The sequence below is a fragment of the Eulemur rufifrons genome, chromosome 20 (assembly GCF_041146395.1).
Source record: "Eulemur rufifrons isolate Redbay chromosome 20, OSU_ERuf_1, whole genome shotgun sequence".
In the NCBI taxonomy this organism is placed as follows: domain Eukaryota; kingdom Metazoa; phylum Chordata; class Mammalia; order Primates; family Lemuridae; genus Eulemur; species Eulemur rufifrons.
Genome location: NC_091002.1, coordinates 38,727,184 through 38,751,070, shown reverse-complemented (window position 1 = coordinate 38,751,070; position 23,887 = coordinate 38,727,184). Strand labels below are relative to the sequence as shown.

Below are 23,887 nucleotides of genomic sequence, written 5' to 3'. Positions count from 1 at the left end.
CTTACATGGCATTTTTCAAATCCATCAATTTTATTTTGAGACAAGAAATAGAAAAGATTTCCAGCCTAACATGAAAAATCAAAAGATCTCTCCACTTAGTGCTACATTTTGATGGCAGTCAGCTTTGGCTGGGTGGCACCTGCACCCTAATTCTGGGTGGGGTATTTTTGCCACAGTCCCTACCACTCCCTATTGTCTCTCCCCTGGCCTGTGCTTGTTCCCATATGCATCTTTGGCCCCTGCGGTGGGAAACATCTTGATTTGGGATCTTGGCTCCTGCATCTCCTGAGTGTTGTGTTCTAGAGGCACAGACCTGCACTCTGCCATCTTTCCACTGTTGCTTCATTATCAGACATGGGGACTGCTCATGTCTTGGATAAAAATTGGTCACTTCTAAAGAAGAGCAGGTAAGTACATGTGACATCAGGAAGGGCCTGCGTTTGCTGCTTCTCTGAATTTATTAGAAAGAAAGAATTTGTGACCCTTCAGTTTGGTGATAGGGGTTGGGATGGAAACTGTTGAATGCCTCAGTTTCTTCAAAAAGTAACCTCTGTGTATGTATTTGGCAGGTGAAAGGGAAGCAAGCCAGAATGGACATTTACGACAGTCAGACCTTGGGGGTTGTGGTCTTTGGCGGATTCATGGTTGTTTCTGCCATTGGCATCTTCCTGGTGTCGACCTTCTCCATGAAGGAAACATCATATGAAGAAGCTTTAGCCAACCAGCGCAAGGAGATGGCAAAAACTCACCACCAAAAAGTAGAGAAGAAAAAGAAGGAGAGAACAGTGGAAAAGAAAGGGAAGACCAAAAAAAAGGAAGAGAAACCCAACGGCAAGATACCTGACCACGAGCTAGCACCCAACATGACCGTCCTCCTTAGAGAGCCAGTGCGGGCACCTGCCATGGCTGTGGCTCCAACCCCAGTCCAGCCTCCCATGGTCATTGCCCCTGTTGCCACAGTTACAGCCATGCCCCAGGAGAAGCTGGTCTCCTCCCCTAAGGACAAAAAGAAGAAGGAGAAAAAAGTGGCAAAAGTGGAACCAGCAGTCAGTTCTGTAGTGAATTCCATCCAGGTTCTTGCCTCAAGAACCATCTTGGAAACCTCTCCCAAGGAGGTGCCCATGGTGGTTGTGCCGCCAGTGGGTGCCAAGGCCAGTACCCCGGCCACTGGCACTGCTCAGGGCAAAAAGGCCGAGGGTGCCCAGAACCAGGGCAAGAAGGCCGAGGGGGCCCAGAACCAGGGCAAGAAGGCCGAGGGGGCCCAGAACCAGGGCAAGAAGGCCGAGGGGGCCCAGAACCAGGGCAAGAAGGCCGAGGGCGCCCAGAACCAGGGCAAGAAGGCCGAGGGGGCCCAGAACCAGGGCAAGAAGGCCGAGGGCGCCCAGAACCAGGGCAAGAAGGCCGAGGGGGCCCAGAACCAGGGCAAGAAGGCCGAGGGCGCCCAGAACCAGGGCAAGAAGGCCGAGGGGGCCCAGAACCAGGGCAAGAAGGCCGAGGGGGCCCAGAACCAGGGCAAGAAGGCCGAGGGGGCCCAGAACCAGGGCAAGAAGGCCGAGGGGGCCCAGAACCAGGGCAAGAAGGCCGAGGGGGCCCAGAACCAGGGCAAGAAGGCCGAGGGGGCCCAGAACCAGGGCAAGAAGGCCGAGGGGGCCCAGAACCAGGGCAAGAAGGCCGAGGGGGCCCAGAACCAGGGCAAGAAGGCCGAGGGCGCCCAGAACCAGGGCAAGAAGGCCGAGGGGGCCCAGAACCAGGGCAAGAAGGCCGAGGGGGCCCAGAACCAGGGCAAGAAGGCCGAGGGCGCCCAGAACCAGGGCAAGAAGGCCGAGGGCGCCCAGAACCAGGGCAAGAAGGCCGAGGGGGCCCAGAACCAGGGCAAGAAGGCCGAGGGCGCCCAGAACCAGGGCAAGAAGGCCGAGGGGGCCCAGAACCAGGGCAAGAAGGCCGAGGGGGCCCAGAACCAGGGCAAGAAGGCCGAGGGGGCCCAGAACCAGGGCAAGAAGGCCGAGGGGGCCCAGAACCAGGGCAAGAAGGCCGAGGGGGCCCAGAACCAGGGCAAGAAGGCCGAGGGGGCCCAGAACCAGGGCAAGAAGGCCGAGGGGGCCCAGAACCAGGGCAAGAAGGCCGAGGGGGCCCAGAACCAGGGCAAGAAGGCCGAGGGGGCCCAGAACCAGGGCAAGAAGGCCGAGGGGGCCCAGAACCAGGGCAAGAAGGCCGAGGGGGCCCAGAACCAGGGCAAAAAAGTGGAAGGGGTTCCCAACCAGGGGAAAAAGGCTGAGGGGGGTCAGAATCAGGGCAAAAAGGTGGATGGGAGTCCCAACCAAGGCAAAAAGGCGGATGGGAGTCCTAACCGGGGCAAAAAGGTAGATGGGGCCCCCAACCAGGGCAGAAAGGCAGATTCAGTTGCTAATCAGGGCACGAAGGTAGAGGGTGTTACGAACCAGGGGAAAAAAGCAGAGGGGGTCCCCAGTCAAGGCAAAAGGGCAGAGGGAACACCAAATCAGGGCAAAAAGGCAGAAGGGTCCCCCAACCAAGGCAAGAAGGTGGATGTGGCTGCTAATCAGGGTAAAAAGAAAGAGTCACCTCCCATCCAGGGCAAAAATACAGATATGGTCCAGAGCCAGGAGACACCAAAGCAAGAGGCTCCTGCAAAGAAGAAGTCTGGTTCAAAGAAAAAAGGTGATCCTGGTAAGTAACTGATTTCTTTATGAGCTTGGAGGAAAAGGCTATCTTTAAATGACTTGTGGATTTTCTTTGGGGGTGCCACTTGTATCAGTCAGCTTTTGCCACAATAAGGCTATGTAACAAACATTCCAAAAAAAAAAAATTAGTGGCTTACAACAGCAGTCATTTAGTCTTGCTTGTGCTTTTGTGAGTTGTCTGCAGGTTGGCAGGACTGGGTTGACTTGCCTGGTAGCTTTGCTTCAAGTTGTGGTTTGACTGGGTTGGTGGGTTGACTACCTTGCTACAGGTTGAGCTCAGGTGTGTTCTGCATGTGTTCCTTCTGGTGCCCTGCAGGGCAGAGGCCCTTCTCATGGTTACAGAAGAGACACAAAAGGGCATTTCAAGCAGGTGCTTTTCAATCCAGCATCCCATTGGCTGGGGCAATTCATATGACTGAGCCTGAGTCAAGAGACTGGGAGTCCACTGTGTCTCCAGGCAGAGGGTCTGCAAGGTGATGTGAGAAAGGAGAGGTGAGAAATTAGGAACAGTAATTCCATCCACCACACAGTCTAGAACACTTCCATGTCTTGGCAAGTCTGTCTTAACTGTCTGTCTGTATTCTGTCAGCGTGTTCTGTGTTCTTCCTCACTTGATGCTTTATGTAGCTCTATTCCTTCACCTGTGCTTGTTGAGTGAAGAATGGTAGACAGTGTTTTTAAGTAGCAATTGCATTTCCCTTCCCCACTTTCCCCTGTTCTCTGCCCCAACCCCAGTCATTTAATGAAGTGTTGTAGAGCATTAACACACATATTATTTAATTTAATAGATACATAGATATTAGATAATAAGAGCATTGCCTATATCTTTTTAGTGCATATTACTATGGAAATCTGGCCAGAAGTTCCTATTTCCTGTTCATCACTCATTTGATTTCACTCATCTTTTCTTTTTCCTTTCCTTTCCTTTCCTTTTCTTTTCTTTTTTTTTTAAAGACTTCAAATAGTCATTAGGTGATTTGGGAAATTAATTGCATTTGTCTTGACAAAAGGTATCTTAGAGGGTCTGAAGTGTTTGGACATGCACTGGGTCACACAGGTCCCTATGCTTTTAGCCAGGTCTCCCTGGTTTGCCGCTCTGTCCGGCTGTATTGCCTTTTCTCAGATTTGCTCCTCCTCCTTTTGACAGGGCATTTGCTCAGGCAGCAGCACCCTTCCCCACGTGAGGGGTCCCAGCCCTGTTGAGCAGCTTTGGGCTCCTGCTGGGAGTAAGGACCAGCCCGCCTGGCCCCACCAGGTCAGGCAGCTTCAAAAGCCCTTTGGAAACCCAAACACTCAGCCTCAGCCCCACTTCCAGAAGCTGGAGGGTAGCACACTGCCCTTTCTTTAACATGATGTTCTGCTTAAGCCAAAGCCAGGAAGGGAGCTGAGAACCGGCTGTTAGCTGGTTCCCCCACATCAGGCATGTCCAGAGCTTCCTGCGTCCTATGGTCGTTCTTACCTTGTATGGTTTTAGACATTTGAAATAAGATGTGAAATAGAAATGTGATGATAATAAAGGCAAACTTATCCTAATTTTCAGGTAATCAAGCACCTTGTTAGGGATTGAGACCTGCATGTGACCTCTGTGAACCTGCACAACAGTTTGACTGAGGTGATAAAAAGAAAATTTCAACTAAGAAAATAAATACCGTGTTCTAGGATAAAGAAGATTAAATATTATAGATAAAAGGATAGTAATTCTCAAGTTTACTTAGTGGCCTACCAGTCACACTTTCAATGGGATTTTCCACTCTATCCTGACAAAATTATTTCCAAAGTCCCATCTGAGGGAAAAATAGGTAAGAATATTGAACTGATTTTTTAAGTGGCTTTTATTAATAGAAAACCAGTCCTGTCTGATGTATGAGCGTATTCCCAACTATTGTAATGACAAGGGAATAGAATGGCCCGGAAATCATGTGTCACACCTATGAACTTGAATGAGACAAACATTGTATTTCAGTATGGAAGGAAAAATGTTCAGTGAATGATCTCGGGCAGCAGGTTCACATGTTCATTATTTGGAAAATTCTACTTGAACCCTTACCCCCACTCCCAAGCACTTACCTCACTATAAAGATTTAGTTTGGATGAAATAGATTGAGTTTTAAAAGAAATTAGTATTGATCAGCCCATATGGTGGAAGATGGTTACTCCGAGGTTGCCATGAGAGGAAGTCACCGAGGCCAGCGTGGGGAAGCTTGACCACACAGCCAGCCACGTGGGGCTGTCATACCAAGGTGGGAAGGCAAAGGCACGGGACAGCATGTGTTGCCAGTATGACCCCAAAAGGCAAATTTCTTTAATCTTCAGAGTGTCTGAGAGTCTGGAAACTTGGGAAAAGTACTTTCTTGAACTTTATTTTTCCTCTTCCAGAATTTGCACTGAGTAATCTCAACCCCGTTTGCCCTGGTTAGTGTGTAAAAGCATCTTCAGGGCCCTGTGTGGGGAATGCAGGCCACCCCCTCCCCAGACTCCGAGAGGATCCTGGAGATGTCCCCTCCTGCAGTGCTTCTCAGACTTCAGTGTGCAGCGGGTCACCTGGGGATCTTGTTAGGATAAAGATTCTGACTCAGCGGGTCTGGGCTGGGACCCGAGATTCTGCCTTTCTGACCAGCCCCTAGGACATGCTGACACTGTCGCTTCCAGGTCCACACCTGGGTTAGTAAGGACTCAGGGAGACGTTTTCATATAACTAGTAAACAGTTTTTAAAATTCACATTAAAACAAATAACAAGCTTTATTAAAAACTATTACTATAACCGAAAACCATGGATATGGTTTAAAAAGGTGGTGGTATTATAAATTGTGTGACCTTTTGAAAAGCAATTTAGCATAATGTATCAAGAGCATTAAAGGGGCTGGTAGTTTTTCTTTTACTCCTGTGGCTCTCCTGTGAGGAAACAGTACAAACTGTGGCAGCCAGGTCTGTGGGTTAGTGGCTGTGAGGTCCCTCAGTGCATTCTGCCTCGGCAAGGCACAGCGCAGCCACTAACAGCGGTGGTTGTGAGGATGTCATGGTAGCATGCAAAGATGTGGTCATTGTGTGACTTTTAACTGACAAAGTAGATAACCAAATTCTTTAGATACGGTGATAACAGTGGAAGACAAAGACATTAGATAAGTGATAACAGTATTTAAGAAAAACTTCAGGGAGTATGCCACAATGAGTATTCTGAATATTTTCTTCAGTATCCAGTTGTATTCTGAATATTTTCTTCAATGTCATAATATTTTATCCTTCGAAAGTCAAAAAGCAAGCCTGAAGAAGGCACTGGATCTTGTGGCTGTAACAGCATGCCCTGGGGTTGGAAATGCCTGTTTAGAAGGAATTCTAATGAGCTGTTGAAGTAGAGAATTTCCTATTAAAACTCTTCTTATTTAATGACCTTTGTATTTTATTTTAGGGGCATAAAATGGGTCTTGATATATTTATCTTAATCTATTCGCCATTCCAAAAATAAAGCAATAATGACACTTCCTTAATTCCAGATGTTAAAACAACCCGGAAAGATACCTGGAGGGCAGGACCGGGGAAATCCTGCTCCCACCTGCTGAACTCCCAGCATGGAGCTCAGCATGTTGGGCCTCTGCATGCAGGCTCATCTCGGTGGTTCTGGGGTCACTTGCAGAGAAGGACCCAAGAGCAGGAGCCACAGAAGACAGACCTAAGAGAGTGAGGGTCGTTTATAGCAACCCAGGACTGTTGAGAATGGAGGGTGGGCTTGCTGACTGGGTCCAGAGCTCCCGCCACAGTGAAGAGACCCCTTCATGAGTCTCAAGCAGCATCAGCTCAGGACAGATGAAAGGAGGCATTTGTGAACACGGAGGGGAGTTGTTAGCAAATGCACGTGATTGGGTGGCAGGGCCTGAAATTCCAGGTGTTGAAATCGCAGCTGACAAGCACAAGTATTTAGTGTACTACTCCTTTTCTGTAGAATCAGTAGTATATGTTGGTCAGGCTCTAAGTTTATCCGTAGAAAACCTTCATATCCTTAATGTTTCTGAAATTCCATGGTCCCGGGTGGAGAGCCTCTCACTGGGGGAGCAGTGTCTGTGCAAAACGGAACATTCAGGATTCTTGCTTTTGTTGCTCAGAACTCAGCTCCTGCTGCCATCATCCCTGTGATGGGTGCAGGAATACCCTCAGCTCCCTGCAGTGGGGTTACACTCGGTATGCCAGGGGACTTTGGGTATCTGGAATGACAGAGGCTGGGTGCTTGCTGCATGGAGGGTGGGGAGGGAGGCTGCTGGCCCTGGGCCATGAGGAGGTTGGGCATACATGACGTGGAGGTGTCTTTTCAGGCTGCATGGGTGGCAATTGAAGTGGAGAACCATGTCCTTTTATTGTGTCCTTTAGTGCAGTGGTCAGACCCCATGTGACCATTGCCAAACCAGAGTAGGCAAGAATGTGTTCATGAGTTACTGTTTTTTAATTGCATGGTGTACTTTTCTGTGTTCTGTGCTGGTATGTATCCAATAATGTCCTCATTGGTATGGGTCTTCCTTGATTGGGTTTCTGAGGCCAGCATGAATGTGTGTGTGCACTTCAGATTCTTGTCCATCTGCATCCTGAAGGCCGTTCTCGACTCCGGGAACTTAGTCATCTGCAGCAATATTCTCACCATGTCTAGCATTCCCTCATTTTCTTCATTTTCCACAGTGCTGTGTTGGCCACGAGCTGTGGTGCCAGAACGTATGAGGCACAGATCTATGAGTTGACGGCAAGGATTTTCACCAGTGGCTTGTGGAATGTGTCTCCTACTTCCTTGCAGTTGCATCTTGTAAACAGAGTGTAGTGTTCCAGGATTCATCTGGTTCACGTTTATCATTTGTGGCTGTGACTGTGCTGCTGAGTGAGCAGGCACGACTGAGAAGCCAGCCTCAATGTTTCGTGCAGTTAGAACTCATGTTCCTGTCTTTGGAAAGGCTGCAGGCAGCCCCGGCCTGCCCGTGGCCTCCTTGCCCCTCAGCCAGGGCTGAGCTGCTCTGTCTGTCCAGGGCCCACCCCACCCCAGGTTCTCTGGGGGCCGCATGTGCCCAACCTGAGGGGACTGTGGCCAGAACTCCAGGCGGGCTGACTGGTCCCGGGCATCCTGAAACTCAGGCACCTGGAGGTGTGAGGCGTTGAGGTGGCTTGATGACCGAGCTGCGGGGATCAGGGAGATGCTGGGGCGTGGGTTCTGGATCCCTGGTGTGGAACAGGCTAGGAGAGGAGCTCTCTAGCACATGGAGGAGACCTTAACTTAGGTGGGGGGGGGGGGGCTCCAAGGCCATGAGGTTTTGATGGTGGGCAGCAGAGGGCTGGGGTCTGGTGTCCATTCTGGGAGCCACTGGTCACATGAGCCACTTAAATTATCACTGTAATCGATCAAAAATAAATTAAACATTCAGTTCCTCAGTCGTACTGGCCACATTCCAAGTGCCCAGTGGTCACATGTGACTGTCTACCTTTTAGACACTGCAGAGCTAGAACATCTTCATCAGAACGGAGAGTTCTGCATGGCACTGCTCTGAACAGGCCCATTCGGAGGAAGGTAACCACCGGGGCACCTTGTTTTCACCCTGTGAAAACAGATGTGTCTGTGCAGCCCTGTGTTGATGTCATACTCAGCTCCGCTTGTTCTGGTTGCTGTTTCCTAAGTATGGGATGGAGTGAGCTGCCTGTTGTCCCTCCTGTCACCGTGGGATGCTACAGGGGATATCATGGAGGCTGGCCCACCACACACACAACAGACAAGCAGCAAAACCAGCACTGGAGCTGGGGTCCACAAGGGACTGGGGTGGTTTCCTGTCTTCTGGGCTTTACCTGTCACCTCGTCAGTCCAGCAGGGGCCATGCTGACAGATGCTCCAGAGGGAAACCTGGCAGGTGCAGAGGCAGGCCCAGGACATGCTTCTGCAGGCCCAGTTTGGAGCTATCCTCAACTTCTGCTCTGATTTTCCTACAAGAGCAGATTGGGGCGAGTGACAGGTTTTTACCACTTGTCTGTGACTGTATTTGACAGGGAACACCTGCCTTCCTAATCCTTGCCTTTTAAAATTTATTATTCTGTAAATATGTGTTTCTAGCAAACAAAATTCAAACAGTATGGAAGCACGGAAGGTGAAAATTGAAAGTCTTTCTTCCTGCTCCATCCTAATCACCACCCACTTCCCAGGGGGCCCTGGATTCGCTCTGCCTGTCATGTGGGCACCCGCAACCGGAATCTGCTGTGCGCACTTCTCTCCTTGCTTAACAGCGTATTGGTGACATCTTTCCATATTGCACCTGCAAAGCTGCCACATTCAGCTGCATAATATTCCCTAGCATGAATGTATCGTAATTTACTTAAATGACATTTAAGTAGTGTGCAGTTTTTATGCAGCTAAAATTAATGCTGCAGTGATGTACACATACTGTTGCGTGTCTCTATAAATTCCTAGATATGTCATTGCTAAGTCAAAAGGTGGGTATGTTTTTAATTTAGGAGGACAGTGCTGCATTGCTCTCCAAAAACGTTCCACAACTCACGATGAGGGAGGCCCACACGATTGTTTTCTGACTTAACCACTGCTCACGTGGTTCTGCTGTGCTACTATGGAAATGATTATAACTTTGGCAGGGGAATTATAAACCCAGGCATGGAATAAGGAGAAAACACTTGCTTGTAAAATGAAAGGCACAGATTCTTTTCTGAATGTTGGGTGAAGGGGGAACGGATGGAGTTTCAGAGGAGTGGAAGTTCCCCAGAACTGAAGCTTCCCAGTGTTCGGCCGCTGTCAGCTGAGGCACCGTCCAGGCTGTCTAGCTGGTTCGTTCTCTGATAGGTAACTCAGCACTTGTGGACAGGGTCTATTAAGAAAGCCAGGTTTCTTGCACAGGAAGTATGTGTATGTGGTGGTGGTAGGTTTTTTTTTTTTTTTTTTTTTTTTTATCTATTTTGAGCCTCACATTTAGTCTTTGCCTGTAGAATTAGGCCGTTTTGCCTCCCACCCTGAGTCCTGAGCTGCACTGATCGCGTACTAATTGGCATCTTGGTGTTATGGTGTCAGGAGACCTGTCCCATCCCAGCACTCGGAATTGAGTCTGGATCATACAGTGTGGACCTGTGCCTTGATAGACCAGAGACCTAGACTGGGGAAGTACAGTTTGTACGTTCTGGAGGCTCCACAGTTAGTGTGGGCTCTGGAACAGTGCTTTTAACTGGTGCGTGCTTCACTTAGTGTTGCTGCTGGGTGAGGCTGAGACCAAGTCACAGGCGTTTCCAACTGAACTCTGCCACCACCTCACTCAGGAGGGTATAGGGATGCAGGGCTCTTGCTGCACCCTCAGGGAGGCCAGAGCCTACCCGAGGACCTGTGACCTTTCTGCCTAATGGAAGAGGGTGGTGCCCTTAGGGGGTGGCACTTCTCTCTTGGACTGTGGACTAGATGTGGGTGGATGCAGTCCACTCTCCCAGTCTGCTGATGCAAGCCGGTTTTACTCTGGGGCCAGGAGATCATTGTTTCAAGGCCTGGGAGAGCCCAGCCGACTGCGTGAGGTAGAAAACACTCAGAAACAGGCATTTAAGAGGCCCGTTGTTGCCGCATTGTCAAACAAACAAGTCTACACGGGAAAAAGAAGCCACCTTTGGAAGGTAGAATCATGAGTGAATTTTAATATCTTCCTTTCACTCTTCCACATTTTCCAGTTTTTCTATAACATGTATTTTTTTTTTTTTTTTTTTTTTTGATGGAGAAGTAACAAAAACGCCATTGTTTGTCTCTAAGTTAAACACACAGGCCGTCATTCTGTCAAAGCTGATGGACCTCATGTCCTTCTGGGTGTTTCAGGGCAGCTTTGCGTGACTGTAGGTTTCTTAGCATCCTCTGAGCAGTGGAAAGGAGTGCCTTGCTCTTTCTGGGGGCACTAGGTTGAGGAAAGGTAGTGGCCAGTTTTCAGGCCTCCAGGAGGAAGCTGGTGCCCATCCCAGCCTTGGCACACAGGCACCTGGTACGTGTTCGTGAATTGAAGCAAGGTGGAAAGTTAAAGGTGGTTCCCACATCCTGGAATCTGGCAGTGTCTCGGGGTGGGGTGGGGGGGGTGTCTGTGAGCCCATGTTGTGTACAGTCTGGCTGAACCACAGCATTCTGCCCCTGCCAGATTGGGTCAAGATGCACAATAGGAAATGCCACCTAAAATCCAGAGTCATGTTCCTATAATCTAATGGCAGGGGTCTCAGAGGTTGTGACATGTGGGCAAGAGTTATAAAACCTCCCAGGAAATCTTTATTCAAGGTGTCTATAGCATAATTGGACCCTCATCTGAAACTGTTAGACCTGGTGGTAGGAACACCCCTTCCTCCCTGCCCTAGGCCAGGTGCTGCTTACCCCAGGGAGTGTGACACCACTGTGCTCCTCAGACAGGTGTCTGTTCAGATGTGCGATTTATGAAGCTCCTTTCCATGCGATGATCCCACATACAATTCTGTAGGTGGATTTGTATTTTTACCTGCTTTACAAAAGCATAAACCAGAGCTCAGACTTCCCAGAAGTCACACAGCCAGCAGATGGCAGAGTGGGCCCTAGCGCTGCCCAGCAGGTGCCCTTCGCCCTTCTCACCCCAGGAGGCACAGAGAAGTGTGCATTGAGAACAAGTCTGATACTTTTTCTTTTGAACTCAACTCAGTTTCTCAGGGTCTGAAGCTCTGAAGAAAACTCTCTGGGGCTTTTGAGCCTTTATTCACTTTCTGTGTTAAGTTCTTCAAACCCAACTTTTTCTTTTCTTCTTTTTTTAAAGAAGAACAAAAACATCCCCTAGGGAAGTGAGCCAAGTATCAGTATGAGAAGCTGCTAGATGACACTCTTCCAGAAGTCTCCATCAGCCACTCGAGAACACAGCGGGGTTGTGGCTCAAGTCACTCACTGCCCAGGCAGCTGTGGTCAGAAGCCAGGATTATAAATCCCCTTTTTTTTCCTACAGGCTTTAGGTAAAGTCTTGATTGTCATTTAAACTGTGTGCTGGGGAAGCCCAAGGAAACCTCTTGCCCAGAGGTCCTCCAGGGATTGTCTTTCTTTAAAAAATGTGATGTGGGGTTATTTTCCCCCTGGGTATAAAATTGTTGTTGTTGAAATTTGGGGGGAAAAAACAAAAGTTTAAAGATGAAAACAAAGTCACTCAGTCTATAGGCTATTTTCAGATTCCGTTAGACACCATCAAATGCCCAACTTTCCAGTCCAGTAAGTTGATTGCTTTTTCCTCCAAGCAAAGGAAAAGGCCTGATTAAAAGGCCCTGAATAGGGTTGCTCTTGGCATTATTTGTACTTACCTCCGGTGCCCTTAAAGCTCCAGATGTGCTTGTCTGTGGCGTTGGAGTCAAGTGTAGCCGCTCCCCCTTGGCCTACATCCTGTTGGAGGAGGTGGGGGGCCAGGGCTGGCTCCATGGCCTGGGCTGGGCTGGGAGTCGCCATTTGCACACATCCTGCCTCAGCTGCAGGCGGGTGAGCAAGGAGTGAGAATGGGAGGAGTCACGGTTTGCCTCCTGGTGCCTTTGGTAGATCTTTGTTTTTTCAAGGGGCCTCATAATGTTGCTTTCCCCACAGGCTCAAGAGGACTCTCACAGCCACAGTCCAGGAATGTGCAGTTAAGGAGAAGCCAGCAGTGATGTTGGCCAGAGCTCCTTGTTTCTAGAGGTGGTACTGCCTGCCAGCTCGGGGCAGGACCCTGAAGGGACCTGGCTCCTCCGATTAAGAGAGAGAGGCCTTCTAATTCTGCGGGCTCCAGAGGCAGTTCCTGGGGCAGTTCTGCCGCCCGCCCTGTTGGCTGCGTGAGCAGGTGTGAGCAGTGCAGGAGCATTCCAGGGGCCGGATGCTGGGGGGCGCTGAGTCTCTTGAGTCCCCTGGTGGTTGAGCCCCTCGTCCTCCGGTTGAGACCTGGCCATTGGGAACCTTGGAAATTATGCAGAAAGAAAAGTCTCTCTAAAGGACCCCATGGTCGACAGTGAGGGAAAAAGAGACTCCTGAGTGCCGCATGTGAGACAAGTTTAATTTTAGGTGATTAAGCTTTTCGGTGTGGTCACAGAAGGGAGAGTCATTTTGAAATGTGAGGTGTTATGCACTTCAGCTGAGCGCCTGTGTGCTGCTTGGCTGAGATCCCTGGGAGGCAGAGGGCTCCTCCTACCTAAAGCGCTGCCCCTTTAGCATTTCGAGTGAGGACAGTGGCTCCAGGCAGGAGCAAGAGGGTTCCCAGGCTGTGGTGCTCTGTTGCAGCCATCTCCCTGGACAGTTTTGTCCTTGGAGGGGCCAGCTTCCGAGGGCCACCTTTGTGTGACTTTTCCATTCCACTGGTGAGAGCAGAGAGAGAGCAGAGTTGCTCTATTGAGGGGATGGGGGGGGGCGGGCAGGGTCCGGGATTCTCCCTTGGCCAGGCCTGGAAGGCTGGTCCTGTTGATTTATTTTGCAGTGCTTTGCCTTGTGCCAGGCATTGTTCCAAGCATGTTGCAACTTAATCTTTGCAGCCAGGCCATGACGGAGGAACAGTTATCATCTCCATTCCACGGGTGAGGAAGTAGAGGCAAGGGCAGGGTAAGCCACCTGTCCAAGGCACACAAGTGGGAAGGAACTGAGCTGGGATTCCAGCCCAGGCCACCTGGCTCCAGAGGCCTTGCTTACCCAAGGACAAAGGTGACTACACATTGGACCTGGCCCACAGATTTGTTCTTTCATCTGTACAGTGGTTTTATTCATTTATTTATTTGCTATTGAGTTAGTTGTCAGCACTAAAGGTGAGGAGATGGTATATAGAAGTCTCATTTCCAGTCTCTTGGACAAGCCAGCAGCCCTGAGGGTTCTGGCCCAGATTCCCCTACGGAAGCTATCACCTGGCGGTACAGTAACATGCCCAGGGACACCCAGCTCAGGAGAGGCTGCCCTCTGAGCCCAGGCCACTGTGATCATGTCACAGCACCTGTCCTATCCTTGTAGGGTCTCTAGCCCCTGGGGTATCACTGTATGCCCTGCCAGACAGGGCTTTGAATGATGCCATCACGATGAGACACTGGCCGCGTCTGTACTCTGTGCTGTCCTGCCCCATTGTTCCTCCCCAGGCCTCCGGGCCTGCCCCTTCCTGATACTTAGACCCATCAAAACAGGCAAAGCGTTGTCGGCAGGGCAGCCCCTCAGTATCCCGATGTCATGTAGGATTCACTGCCCTGTGGTCTTTCTGAAGTCTAGAAGTTGAGTCTTTGACAGATTTACTTTAGTATCTTAAGATTTCACAATACCAAGGATTACTGGAGTCTTCAAGTATTTGCTGGAGACATGAGTGACGTGGCAGCACATATTAGGCTCTCATTAGTACATTTAAATGCAACTTCCACGGGCTCAGGAACTTTGGTTCCTACTTCTGCGTACATTTCTTCTTTCTTTCAGCTTTACTGCTCTTGATTTGGGGAGACTAGAGATGGCACGGTTCTTACCTAAAAGATTTAATGCGAAGTGTTTTGTAAAGTTATGGCTCTCTGAAAATAATGCAAAAGATAGTGTTTTATGAGCATGGAGAAGGCTGCGAAAGTTTCTGTAGGGGGCTAGAGCGCAGAGGAAAGTGTTAAATTTTGCTGTCATAGCTTTGCGTTTGTTTCACTTGGTACAAGTTTTTATTACTTTGTTAATTAAAATATCTAATAAAATTTAATATATTAATAATTACATTAGAACGTTTTAATAAAGGTTTATTAGAGTGTCCCTCTCACAGAGTACTCTCACTCCGTGGACAGCATGCAGGAGGGTCCGTGTGGCCAGGCTGACGCCTGTGTAGGAGTAGCAGAGGATACTTCCTTCACTAGCGAAGGGTCCTCCAACCGCATTGTCCAGATATTTTCCCTCCTTGCCGTGCAGTGGGGGGTCTTCAAGGAGTGAGTTCCAGAGACGCTAGACCCTCGATCACCCTTGGGCCTCTGCAGGGACGGGGCTGCCAGAATTTCAGCAGGGGGTGCTTTGAGGGGCCCCAGGGCCAGAAAGGAGCAGACCAGCCAGTCTAGGAGAAATACGATGTGAGCTGCACATGTGAGCCACACGTATGATTAAATGTTCCTAGGTAGCCACATTAAAAAAGACAGACAAGAAACAAATAGACTGAATTTTAGTGATAAATTTCATTTAACCTGGTTTATCCAAAATGTTATTTCAGCATGCAGTCAACATGTAAAATTATTACAGGTATTTTATTTTTTTTCATACCAAGTCTTTGAAATCCCGTGTGTACTTTCCACTTGTAGCACGTCTCAAGTCACACTAGCCACGTTGCAGGTCCTCAGTAGCTACATGTGGCTGGTGGCCAGCGCATCGGATGGTGCAGGAGCAGACCTTTCTGAGCCAGGAGAGGAAAATGTCCTGTAGCCGTCAGCCGGACGCAGGCTAAGGAGCTGCCCTGCTCAGTCTGTGACTCCAGTGGTGCCTTTCAAGCCGTTGGTGTCCCTCTTCCTGGAAAGTGTTGGCTGTGAGCGCACCCGCTGTGGGGCAGTACGGGTTTCTCCCGAGAGGGAGCCTCCTGAGGGGTTATTTTCTTTTGGCTTGGCTGTGCTCAGAATTTTCTCTAGTGTGCATAAGTTTACCATTAAAATTATTTTATATACACAAACATATTTCGATACAAAGAAAGGCTGAAGGGGCATGCACCCCCAGGACTTAGTTCTGTGGCTCCCGCGAGCTCTTGGGCCTTCTTGTGTAGATGTGGTTATTTTTAATCTCTTTCCAGCTTTGCCGAGGTAAGAAGTTACTGTAAAATAAAGGTGCTCATAGCAACCAGCTCACCCACGTCCCACATTCCCCTTAGTAAGGTATCATGCTAAATGCTTTGACTTGTAATGAAAATATTGTGACTAGTAAGTGTAAATATTGTGACAAGCCGGAGAATCCAGGGTTGCTATGGAAACCGTCCCCATCCATGTCTTCCCAAGGTGGGCTTGGCAAAGGGTGCCGCGGCAGGCTGGGCTGCGCTCTTTGTTTCGGCTCATTCTTGACCCTGTGATTCAGCAGTGGGGCAGATCCCGGCCCCAGCTGAAGGAAGTGCCCAGACATTTGGGTGGGGTGTCTCAGTTCACCCTTTCTTGCCACGAGGAGAGCAAAATTGTGTGCAAGGTGGGAGGGGGTTGGCAGTTTTAGTTTTTCAGAAGTGACGGTCGTTGGCAGATGGCTCTGTGTCCTCCAGGCGATATGTCACTCACGGACTGGCGAGTGGACAGGCCCGTTCTGGAAGAACCTAGCCCAGCTTCCCTCTCCCGCAGCCTGTCACTGCTTGAGCTTCATTCAGGGAGGTTCAGAGATGGAGGGTTTGAGCCAGGTGTGGGGAAGCAGCCCCCCCGTGCCTTCTGTGCCCTCCTGGGGTCACAGGTGCCTGGCTGTGGGCATCTGGGTATGTGGGTGGACTGTGAATTTGCTGGTCAATCAGGGTCATAGGGTCATGGGTGAGTGGGAGAACCTTGCTATGCAGGGCAAGAATCAGACCAAGGCATTTACTGGAAAAACAAGGAAGGAAAAACCTTTGGGAAGAGTATGCCTTGCTTAATTCCGCTCAGGGTCATCTCGATGATAAAAGAGGAGGGATGTTAAGCCTAGCCCAGGCTTAAACTTTATTTGGGCAAGTTAGGAGGATCGTGCAAGGGCCCATTGTTCAGTCAACTTTGCAGTGCCCTGAAAGAGCAAGAGACATGCAGAGCACGCTCCCTGTGCCCAGCCAGTGTCCCCGGCAGTGCGACAGAGTTCTCCTTGGCAGAGTTCTCCTTGGCGTGATGGGCTTTGTTGTCACGTCTGTCATTTTTTTGCTTGAGTGTGAGTCTCTGCGTCTTCTCTCCTGCTGCACAGGGCCCCCAGATTCTGACAGCCCTCTCTACCTCCCCTACAAGACACTGGTCTCCACGGTTGGGAGCATGGTGTTCAACGAGGGAGAGGCCCAGCGGCTCATCGAGATCCTGTCTGAGAAGGCTGGCATCATTCAGGACACCTGGCATAAGGTGGGCCCACCCTCCCGCTGGCCACATCCCGAGGCCGCTGCACTGGCCAGGGCAGTTTTGTCCTTCCTCCTCCTCTCCCCCTCAAGCCCAGTGAGCCGCAGTGGTTGCCTGGGTCCTTCCCCCACCCCCAGGAGATTCCCATTAGACTGGCCACAGAGAGCAGAGAACATTCATAAAACAGCCTTCTCTGCTCTTTCCCAGAAGAATCTCTGCCCCCCCCACCCCCCACATACCCCCTACCTGGCTCTGGCTACATGGGTCACCTACAAGTGCTGTGGCTTCTGCCAGTCCAGCTGTGGTGCAGCTACTGAGACAGGAAGGCTCTTAGGGGCAGAGGCAGGGCTCTGCATTGCAGGGGGTACTGGGGGCAGAACACAGCCGCAGAGGTCCAGCAGGTCAGTGGCCATGTGAGTGTGGAAAGGAAGGTGTGTGAGGGAACCTGTGATGAGCACCCTGATAACCCTTGCGCTGTAGGGCAGGGTCAGGGGCTCGCTTCTACCCTCCATTGCCTCTGGCCAGCAAACTGTCCCCAAGAAGCACTGCATGGCACATATTTGTTCTGTAACCAAAGTCAGGATGCTGGGTAATTTTGCTGGAGAATTTAGTGGTTAGAGATGTTGTGCTATGTCCAGAGAGCCAGGCTGGGAACTCCTGCCCTGAGGCCTCTGGAGTTATTCTACTCCTGGCCATTGCTGGGGTGTGATACGTATCTCAGCAGTGCTGAGAGCACCTGCTTGATGAGCACTGGGGGGTCTCCTGGCCGTAAGTGGCCAGAGGAGGTCAGGACGACCAGGAGAGAGACCTGGCTCAGCTCAGGCTTCTGTCCCCAGAGTACACTGCCCCTGGCCTGGCCTCCATGTTCTAGCCAGCGGCCTACAGTCCGTAGACACTGGTTCAGGGGTCGGCTCCAAGCCAGAAGTGACGGCCAACTGCCCCTCAGAGGAGCTGGACACACCACATTCCTAAACATGACCCCAGGGACCCATAGCCTTTGGCCCCAACAGTGCCTACACACACTGGGCCCTGTGGGCTGAGGGGCTGAGGCAGGGCCACCTTTTCCCAGCAAGAGTCTAGAGTTGGTGGGGCCCACTCGGCTCAGCCCCTGTTCTTGCTTCATCAGACGCTGGGGCTCAGCTCTTGTCTCATGGCTGCGGTGGAGGAGGACGAGCCCCATCTGTCCCTCCCTTCTATTAACGAGTCTCTGTGGGCATTTCTAGGCCACTCAGAAGGGTGACCCTGTGGCAATTCTGAAACGCCAGCTGGAAGAGAAAGAAAAGCTGCTAGCCACAGAGCAGGAAGACGCGGCTGTGGCCAAGAGCAAGCTGCGGGAGCTCAATAAGGTACAGCCCGAGCAGGCACATGTGCGCGGAGGCAGCTTCTCGCCCCCTGTCCTGCGAAGACCCCCACCCCCGGGGCCCACGGCCATTGCTGTCCCTGGATCATTGCATCCTGAGGTCGGCCCTGAGATGGCTCCGGGCCTGCCTGGCATGGAGCTGGTTATCAAACCAACAAGTGACGTGACTGCAGGTCATCTGCCGTCTGGGGAGCCTGTGGGCCAGCAGCTCACCCTCGGCAGCCTGTGTGGCTCTGCGGGGCTGGTGGCTTCCTTCTTCATGGCTCTAAGAACACAGGGAAGTTAAGCAGGGTGTTGGGGGCCTCAGTTTGTGATGTGGATGGACCAGAACTGGCTTTCACTGACTGTCCCATGCGATGGGCCACCTTTATAGGGGACGGGCACAGTTGACCCAAGCTTGTTTTCTTGGGAATTGTGGCAAAACCATGTGGGAAGGGGCTGAAGGGGCTGCTTTGCTCTCTTTTCCTGATGTCAGAGGAGGGATATGCAGGGAATCTCTGGCCCCTTAGCATCAGCTGACAGCATGGCAGGTAGATTTGTCTGAGTGACAGTTGGTGGCGCTGGTTTTTCCACTGCATGGGGCTGGGCTTATTGTGCAGGATGCATCAGATTCTGTGGCACAGGGGGCTGCTCTCCCCTGCCAAGTTCACGGGCTCTCTCCCTGCCTCTCTTGTTTCTGAGAATCAGTCCTGGGACCCCAGCCTTCCCCGAAGAAGGACAGGGCAAGGGATCCTGGCCCCATGGGGCTAGTTGCACCCAGGGGAGAGCCGTCTTTGCCCTGCACACACTGCAGGCCTGCTCTTGCCCTCTATCCCGGGCAGCGGAAGCCAGGAGAGGGCCTGGGCTGAGGGGAGTCTGACAACATCTTGGCTACATTCGTTCCTCTGGGCTCCTCCCTCTGCCTGTTCCCGAAGAATTGGAAATGAGGCAGGCTGACTTTCTGTCTTAAATTCAGGGTCACTGCTCTGAGCCAGATGCGAAGTTCGTGGGGAAGGGGGTGGGGGCAGGAGCAAAAGACAAGCTTACTCCATAAATGGGTGCTTACTCCATAAATGTTATGCTCGGGAGCAGAAAAGATGACAACCCTCAGGGGCCTTCCGTAGAGCTCAGTGGCCTTCTGTGGGATTCTGTCTTACCTCCTAAGATGTGTCCACACACACCTTCTCTTGAGTGGTCCTGGGCTATTGTTTAAATGCAGGGTGTCTGGAACCACTTGCCCTGGCTCACAAGAGCCAATTGTGCAGTGCATGTGACTGTGCTCAGGAATGTCACGCTGGGAGTGAGGTGTAGGCCAAGAGAGTATTTACACCACAGAACTCGGCAAGTGCTTCAAATTGGAGCCCTCCGATCCCCAGGAGCCAGCTGGGTCTCAGGTTGAGGGGGAGGGACTCCCCCTCCAGAAGGAGACCCCTGGTGCTGGTCACGGGGTGCTCAAGCTCTTCCTCGACAGTGGCTGTGTGACACAAATTTCCAAAACCCAGACACCCCACCGGGTCCAGCCCTCCCCAGGCTAGGGCAGTAGAATGTCTCCCCGGCTGTGAGCGCAGGGCAGCCTTTGGGTCTCTTTACCCAGCTTGCGCTCCCTGAAGAGCACCAGGCCTTGGCTCTCAGGCGAGGAGTTTAACGGTGCGTCCAGCCGTAGCCCTCCCTCCCCAACCACATCCTCTTCCCTGTAGCCCGCAGAGGTCCTCTTGGGCTCAAATGCTGATCTGGTCTTTTGGGGACCCCCTTCAATCTCTTCCCGTGGCTCCTGATCTTCAGACCCAGATGTGCCCAAGCACCACCTCACCCAACCGCCCCCCTCTGGCCTTAGCGCCTTGCCGCACCCTTTCTTGCCTCCTCTGGGCCTCTCCTGCTCTTTCCTTGGCCTCAAATGCTGTTCCCTGCTTGGCTGTCTGGAAATCTTCTTATCATTGAAGATGCAATTTGGTCTCCCTCAGGAGCCTTCCAGAGTAGAGGTCACTGTTAGAATTAGGCATCACATTCTGCATCCGGCTCCTGTTAGCCTGAGCCCTGGAGAGCAAATACTCTGGCCGCCTGGCCTGGCCCAACAGAGCAGGCCACCTGGGAGCAAGGGGCCCCCGAGGCCCAGGCTGGCTGGCAGCTGAGAGGAAGCCTTCACTGGCATTTTTGTCTTCCTCTTGGAAATGGTTAAATGTAGTTTACGCATTTGCCTCTGGAATCTATGGACTTTAGGTCGCAGTGGCTCTCTGTTAAGAATGCTGAGCAGAGCTGACATGTTTCTTTCATTCTATGGCACATCCCCCAGTCCAACACATTTGAGGGAAATTATGTGAGGTAATGAATTACTGAGAATGTGGACATTCGTCTTACCTTAATCCCCCACAGATGTGATTGATAGCACCTGAGTTTCGTGTTCTAGTCCCTTCCATGCTTTCTTTGTCCTTGGAGAGGAGCTTTGTAGTTGAAAAGGAGGGTTTTGCTTAATTCTGTCTATTGGGGTCTGATGCTTAAGGCATGATCTGGATGCACTGAGAACGTTAGGATGGTCAGCCAGATCTGTGCCTCCTGAGTGTGCGAAGTCCCAGCAGTGCTGGGTTCAAGGACAAGTCCAGGTACGGTCTGTAGGAGTCGATGGGCACGGCCACCCCTGAAGACTCCATCCTGGCCCTCTGAGAGTCCTCAAGGCCTGGCGCATGGGTCTGAGGAGTTCGGGCAGAGCTCCAGTGATGAGCCAAGAAGGCACATCCTTCTGGAAAACCTTTCTAGCTATCGTCCTCCTGGGTACCATGGACCCAGTTGCCAGGGCCTCTATCCTGAAGCCATGCTCCAGACTAGACCCATCCTGGGTTCAGTCTGATGTTTGGGCTTGAGGGTCTGGGAGGAGAGTGGGCTCTGAATCAGAGCGTGGTTAAGGAGTGCCAGGGCCTCTGGGACCCTCGGCAGGTGTGCTTCTGGGGTAGAGGCCATGGGAAGACTTCCTGTTGCCAGGCCTTCCTGGTGGAGGCCACTTCCTGTCCAGGCCTGAGCCAGCTAGCCAGCCCTTGCTTGAGGCTGGAGGGTGACACCACGTGAGGCCCCACTAGGCCTAGGGAACAGTCCCCGGAAGAAAGAGCAAACAGTCGTCTCTGAGCCAGGTGCCAGTGATGCTACCAACCTCATCCCCAGCCCAGGCAGAAAGGACTGGGCCCCAGGTGGAGCCCCCACCCCACCTGCCACCACCAGGAATGCTTTTCAAGGCAATAAGTCTGACCCTTGCAACTGAATTAAGAATTTGCCTGAGGAACCCTGGGATTCTGAGCTCTTCCAAGAAAAGGAAACCACAGAGAGCTAAACAAATGCGCTGAGGACAAGGTGGCTTTTCTCTGCCTTATAAAAAAGCCCAGAGACAAAGGAAGGGGGAAAATGCCATTGAATTATGGTGGCCTTGGGGCCCTGACCCCCAGGAGATAGGGACCTGCATACCCTGAGCCCCGTGGATTCCTGGAACTACACAGGGCCTCACCAGAGCTGGGCAAAGTGTCCCCCAGGTGCAGAGGTGGGCGGAGGATGACCTGTGTGTGGCTCTCACACCTGCCATTTTGGTGGCTGTGGGAATACCGGGGCCTCTCTGAACTTTGGTTTCTTCTTCCCACGACTGAACCGTCTATTTTAAGGGGCTGTTTTATGGGAAACCTGGCAGAGAGCAGGGCCTCCTGCTGTGTTGACCTTTAGAGGCCTCTGCCATCCCCACCACACCTGTTTGGCCAGCAGTGGGCTGGCAGGGCTGTGTTTTAGAGGAGGAAGCACAGAGGAGCCCTGGATTCCCTGCTGAGTTGCCGTCTCCTTCCCTAGAGGCTTCCTGGCCCAGACTGAGGAGTGGGTGTCATTTTTCCTCCGCTTCTGGACCTCTTGGGCTTGCACAGTCCCCACCCCTCCCACTTAGAGCTGCTCCCCCGCCTCGGATAAGTATGTCCCCACCAAGGTTCTGTGACCTCAGCTTGAAATGGGGATCATAATCCTCATCTTACTGAGAAAACTAAATGGGACAGTGCTTGTCCCTGAGTGGGCGCACATGTCAGCTACCCCTCCCACTCGTGTAGCTAATCATTGCAGTGGACCCGCAGGCGCCCGCGGGTCTCTCACCCTGGACACAGCCAAAAAGATGATTGCCTTTGAAAAGGGAGGCTGGTGGGTTCTGGGGGTTCCAGGGAGTGCCAGGCAAACAATAGTACTGGCACCCAGGGGCCACCCAACCAGTCCAGCCCCTTCCTGGGGTTCTCTCCCATCTCAGGTAGGAAGGACAGTCTGCCTTTGGCATGGGCTTCCCTGGGGCTTCCCTGGCAGCCCTGGTCTGGGGAGGGTGAATATTTTCCCAGTGCTCTGGCCCACTGCCCAGGACAGGGAAGGGGCAGGGCCTCGACTCCTTGGTTGCCAGGCCAGCGGTGTCTGCAGTATGTATTCACACCAGGCAGGTGACTGATCTGGCCACAGGCCCACTGGACAGGGGGTGCCCACCCTGGTGCTCATTGTGCTGATTGTTCTCAAGTTGCCACCCCCGCTTCCCCGTGACCTCTGTCCATTGCCATGCTCTGGGATGCACAGGCCATGGCCAGCCCTCCTCACCCTGTGCTCTGCCTCTGCCTGAGGCACTGGGTCCCTAGACTCAGCTTCCTGTGTTCATCTGTCATTGACCATAGTGGATGTCCCCCTGTGCTGAGGTGGAGGACAGAACGACTGCCCACGGAGACCCGGACATGGCAGGATGGGCAGCTGTCCCCACCCTAGCCGTCAAAGGTCTCCACCTTCTCAGTCTTGACAAAGACACTTGAGTAGAAGTGGCGTCCCCAGGGCCTGGATATTGGTAGCTGAGCCAGACCGGGGTTTGTCATCACAGCAGGACTGAGCCATTGCCCCTGGAGAGCCAGGGACAGTGTGACGTCTTCACAGCTCCTGCTATGTCTGGTGCCTCCCCTGTGGTCAAGGCCTAACATCAGGCCCATACTGGCCAGGGCCAGCAGGGGTTTTGGGGGAGTCCTGGTTTCAGTGCTTCTGCTGTGGCTGGTGTGGATCTGAGAACTCAGCTGGCAGGCGGGGTCTGTGCTCTACTCTCAGGCCCCCTCCCCTCCCTGGTCATGCTCTTGGTCCCCTCTGATCCACTCCTGCTCCTGCTCTTACCCCTACCTGCCTGACCAGCCGCGCTCTCTATTTTCCTCCCAGGAGATGGCTGCAGAAAAAGCCAAGGCGGCAGCCGTGGAGGCCAAGGTGAAAAAGCAGCTGGTGGCACGGGAGCAGGAGATCACGGCTGTGCAGACGCGCATGCAGGCCAGCTACCGGGAGCACGTGAAGGAGGTGCAGCAGCTGCAGGGCAAGGTGGGTCCTGGCCAGGATTGAGGAGCCAGGGAGGTCAGTGGCGAGGCGTGAGGAGGGGCTTGAGAGGATGTCCACAGGGGTCTGCAGGCTCTGATTAGCTTTGGGAGGGGCCGGGCTGTCGCATTTGGCTGGACAGTGTCTGGCAGCCCATTGTGTGTGTGTTTAATGTTAGTCACCAGGAAGGTGTAAAACGCATATTAAAGACCACTTGTTCAGAAGCACCTAGCCTCAAGTGGCCACTCCTGGGTGCCTGTGGGTCAAGTTCTCAGCCTCCACGTGAACTTGGAGTAATGCTGTTTCCTCCTCCCCACATGGTTGGGAGGATCCCATAAGACAAGAGGCCTGTAGTCATGTGGCTCCAGCACGGGGCTTGAGGCCAGCACCAGGCGGCCACCTGCCCAGACTGGCCCTCAGTCAGAGCCTGATTCTTACCTTCTGGCACCTGCCCTGCTCATCAGGGCCGTGGCCTCCTCCCCACCACATGTCTCAGGATGTGCCATGGGAGGTCAGAGGGGAGGAAATGAGGCTTCTTCAAATGGTGATAGGCTGTGG

The 23,887-nt window shown here is 52.2% G+C and overlaps 1 protein-coding gene across 4 annotated transcripts in view; it reads left to right on the top strand.

Annotated features, from left to right (window-relative positions):
• The window catches only part of RRBP1 (ribosome binding protein 1), a 68,943-nt gene that overhangs the window by 22,836 nt on the left and 22,220 nt on the right, over nucleotides 1-23,887 (top strand). For all 4 annotated transcript variants that reach the window (XM_069496108.1, XM_069496107.1, XM_069496106.1 and 1 more), the window contains exons 2-5: nucleotides 570-2,685; nucleotides 16,520-16,668; nucleotides 17,886-18,008; nucleotides 23,183-23,335. In XM_069496108.1, coding sequence (XP_069352209.1) covers nucleotides 591-2,685; nucleotides 16,520-16,668; nucleotides 17,886-18,008; nucleotides 23,183-23,335 — 2,520 coding nt within the window. In that variant the 5' untranslated portion in view covers nucleotides 570-590. The remainder of the gene's footprint in view (nucleotides 1-569; nucleotides 2,686-16,519; nucleotides 16,669-17,885; nucleotides 18,009-23,182; nucleotides 23,336-23,887) is intronic.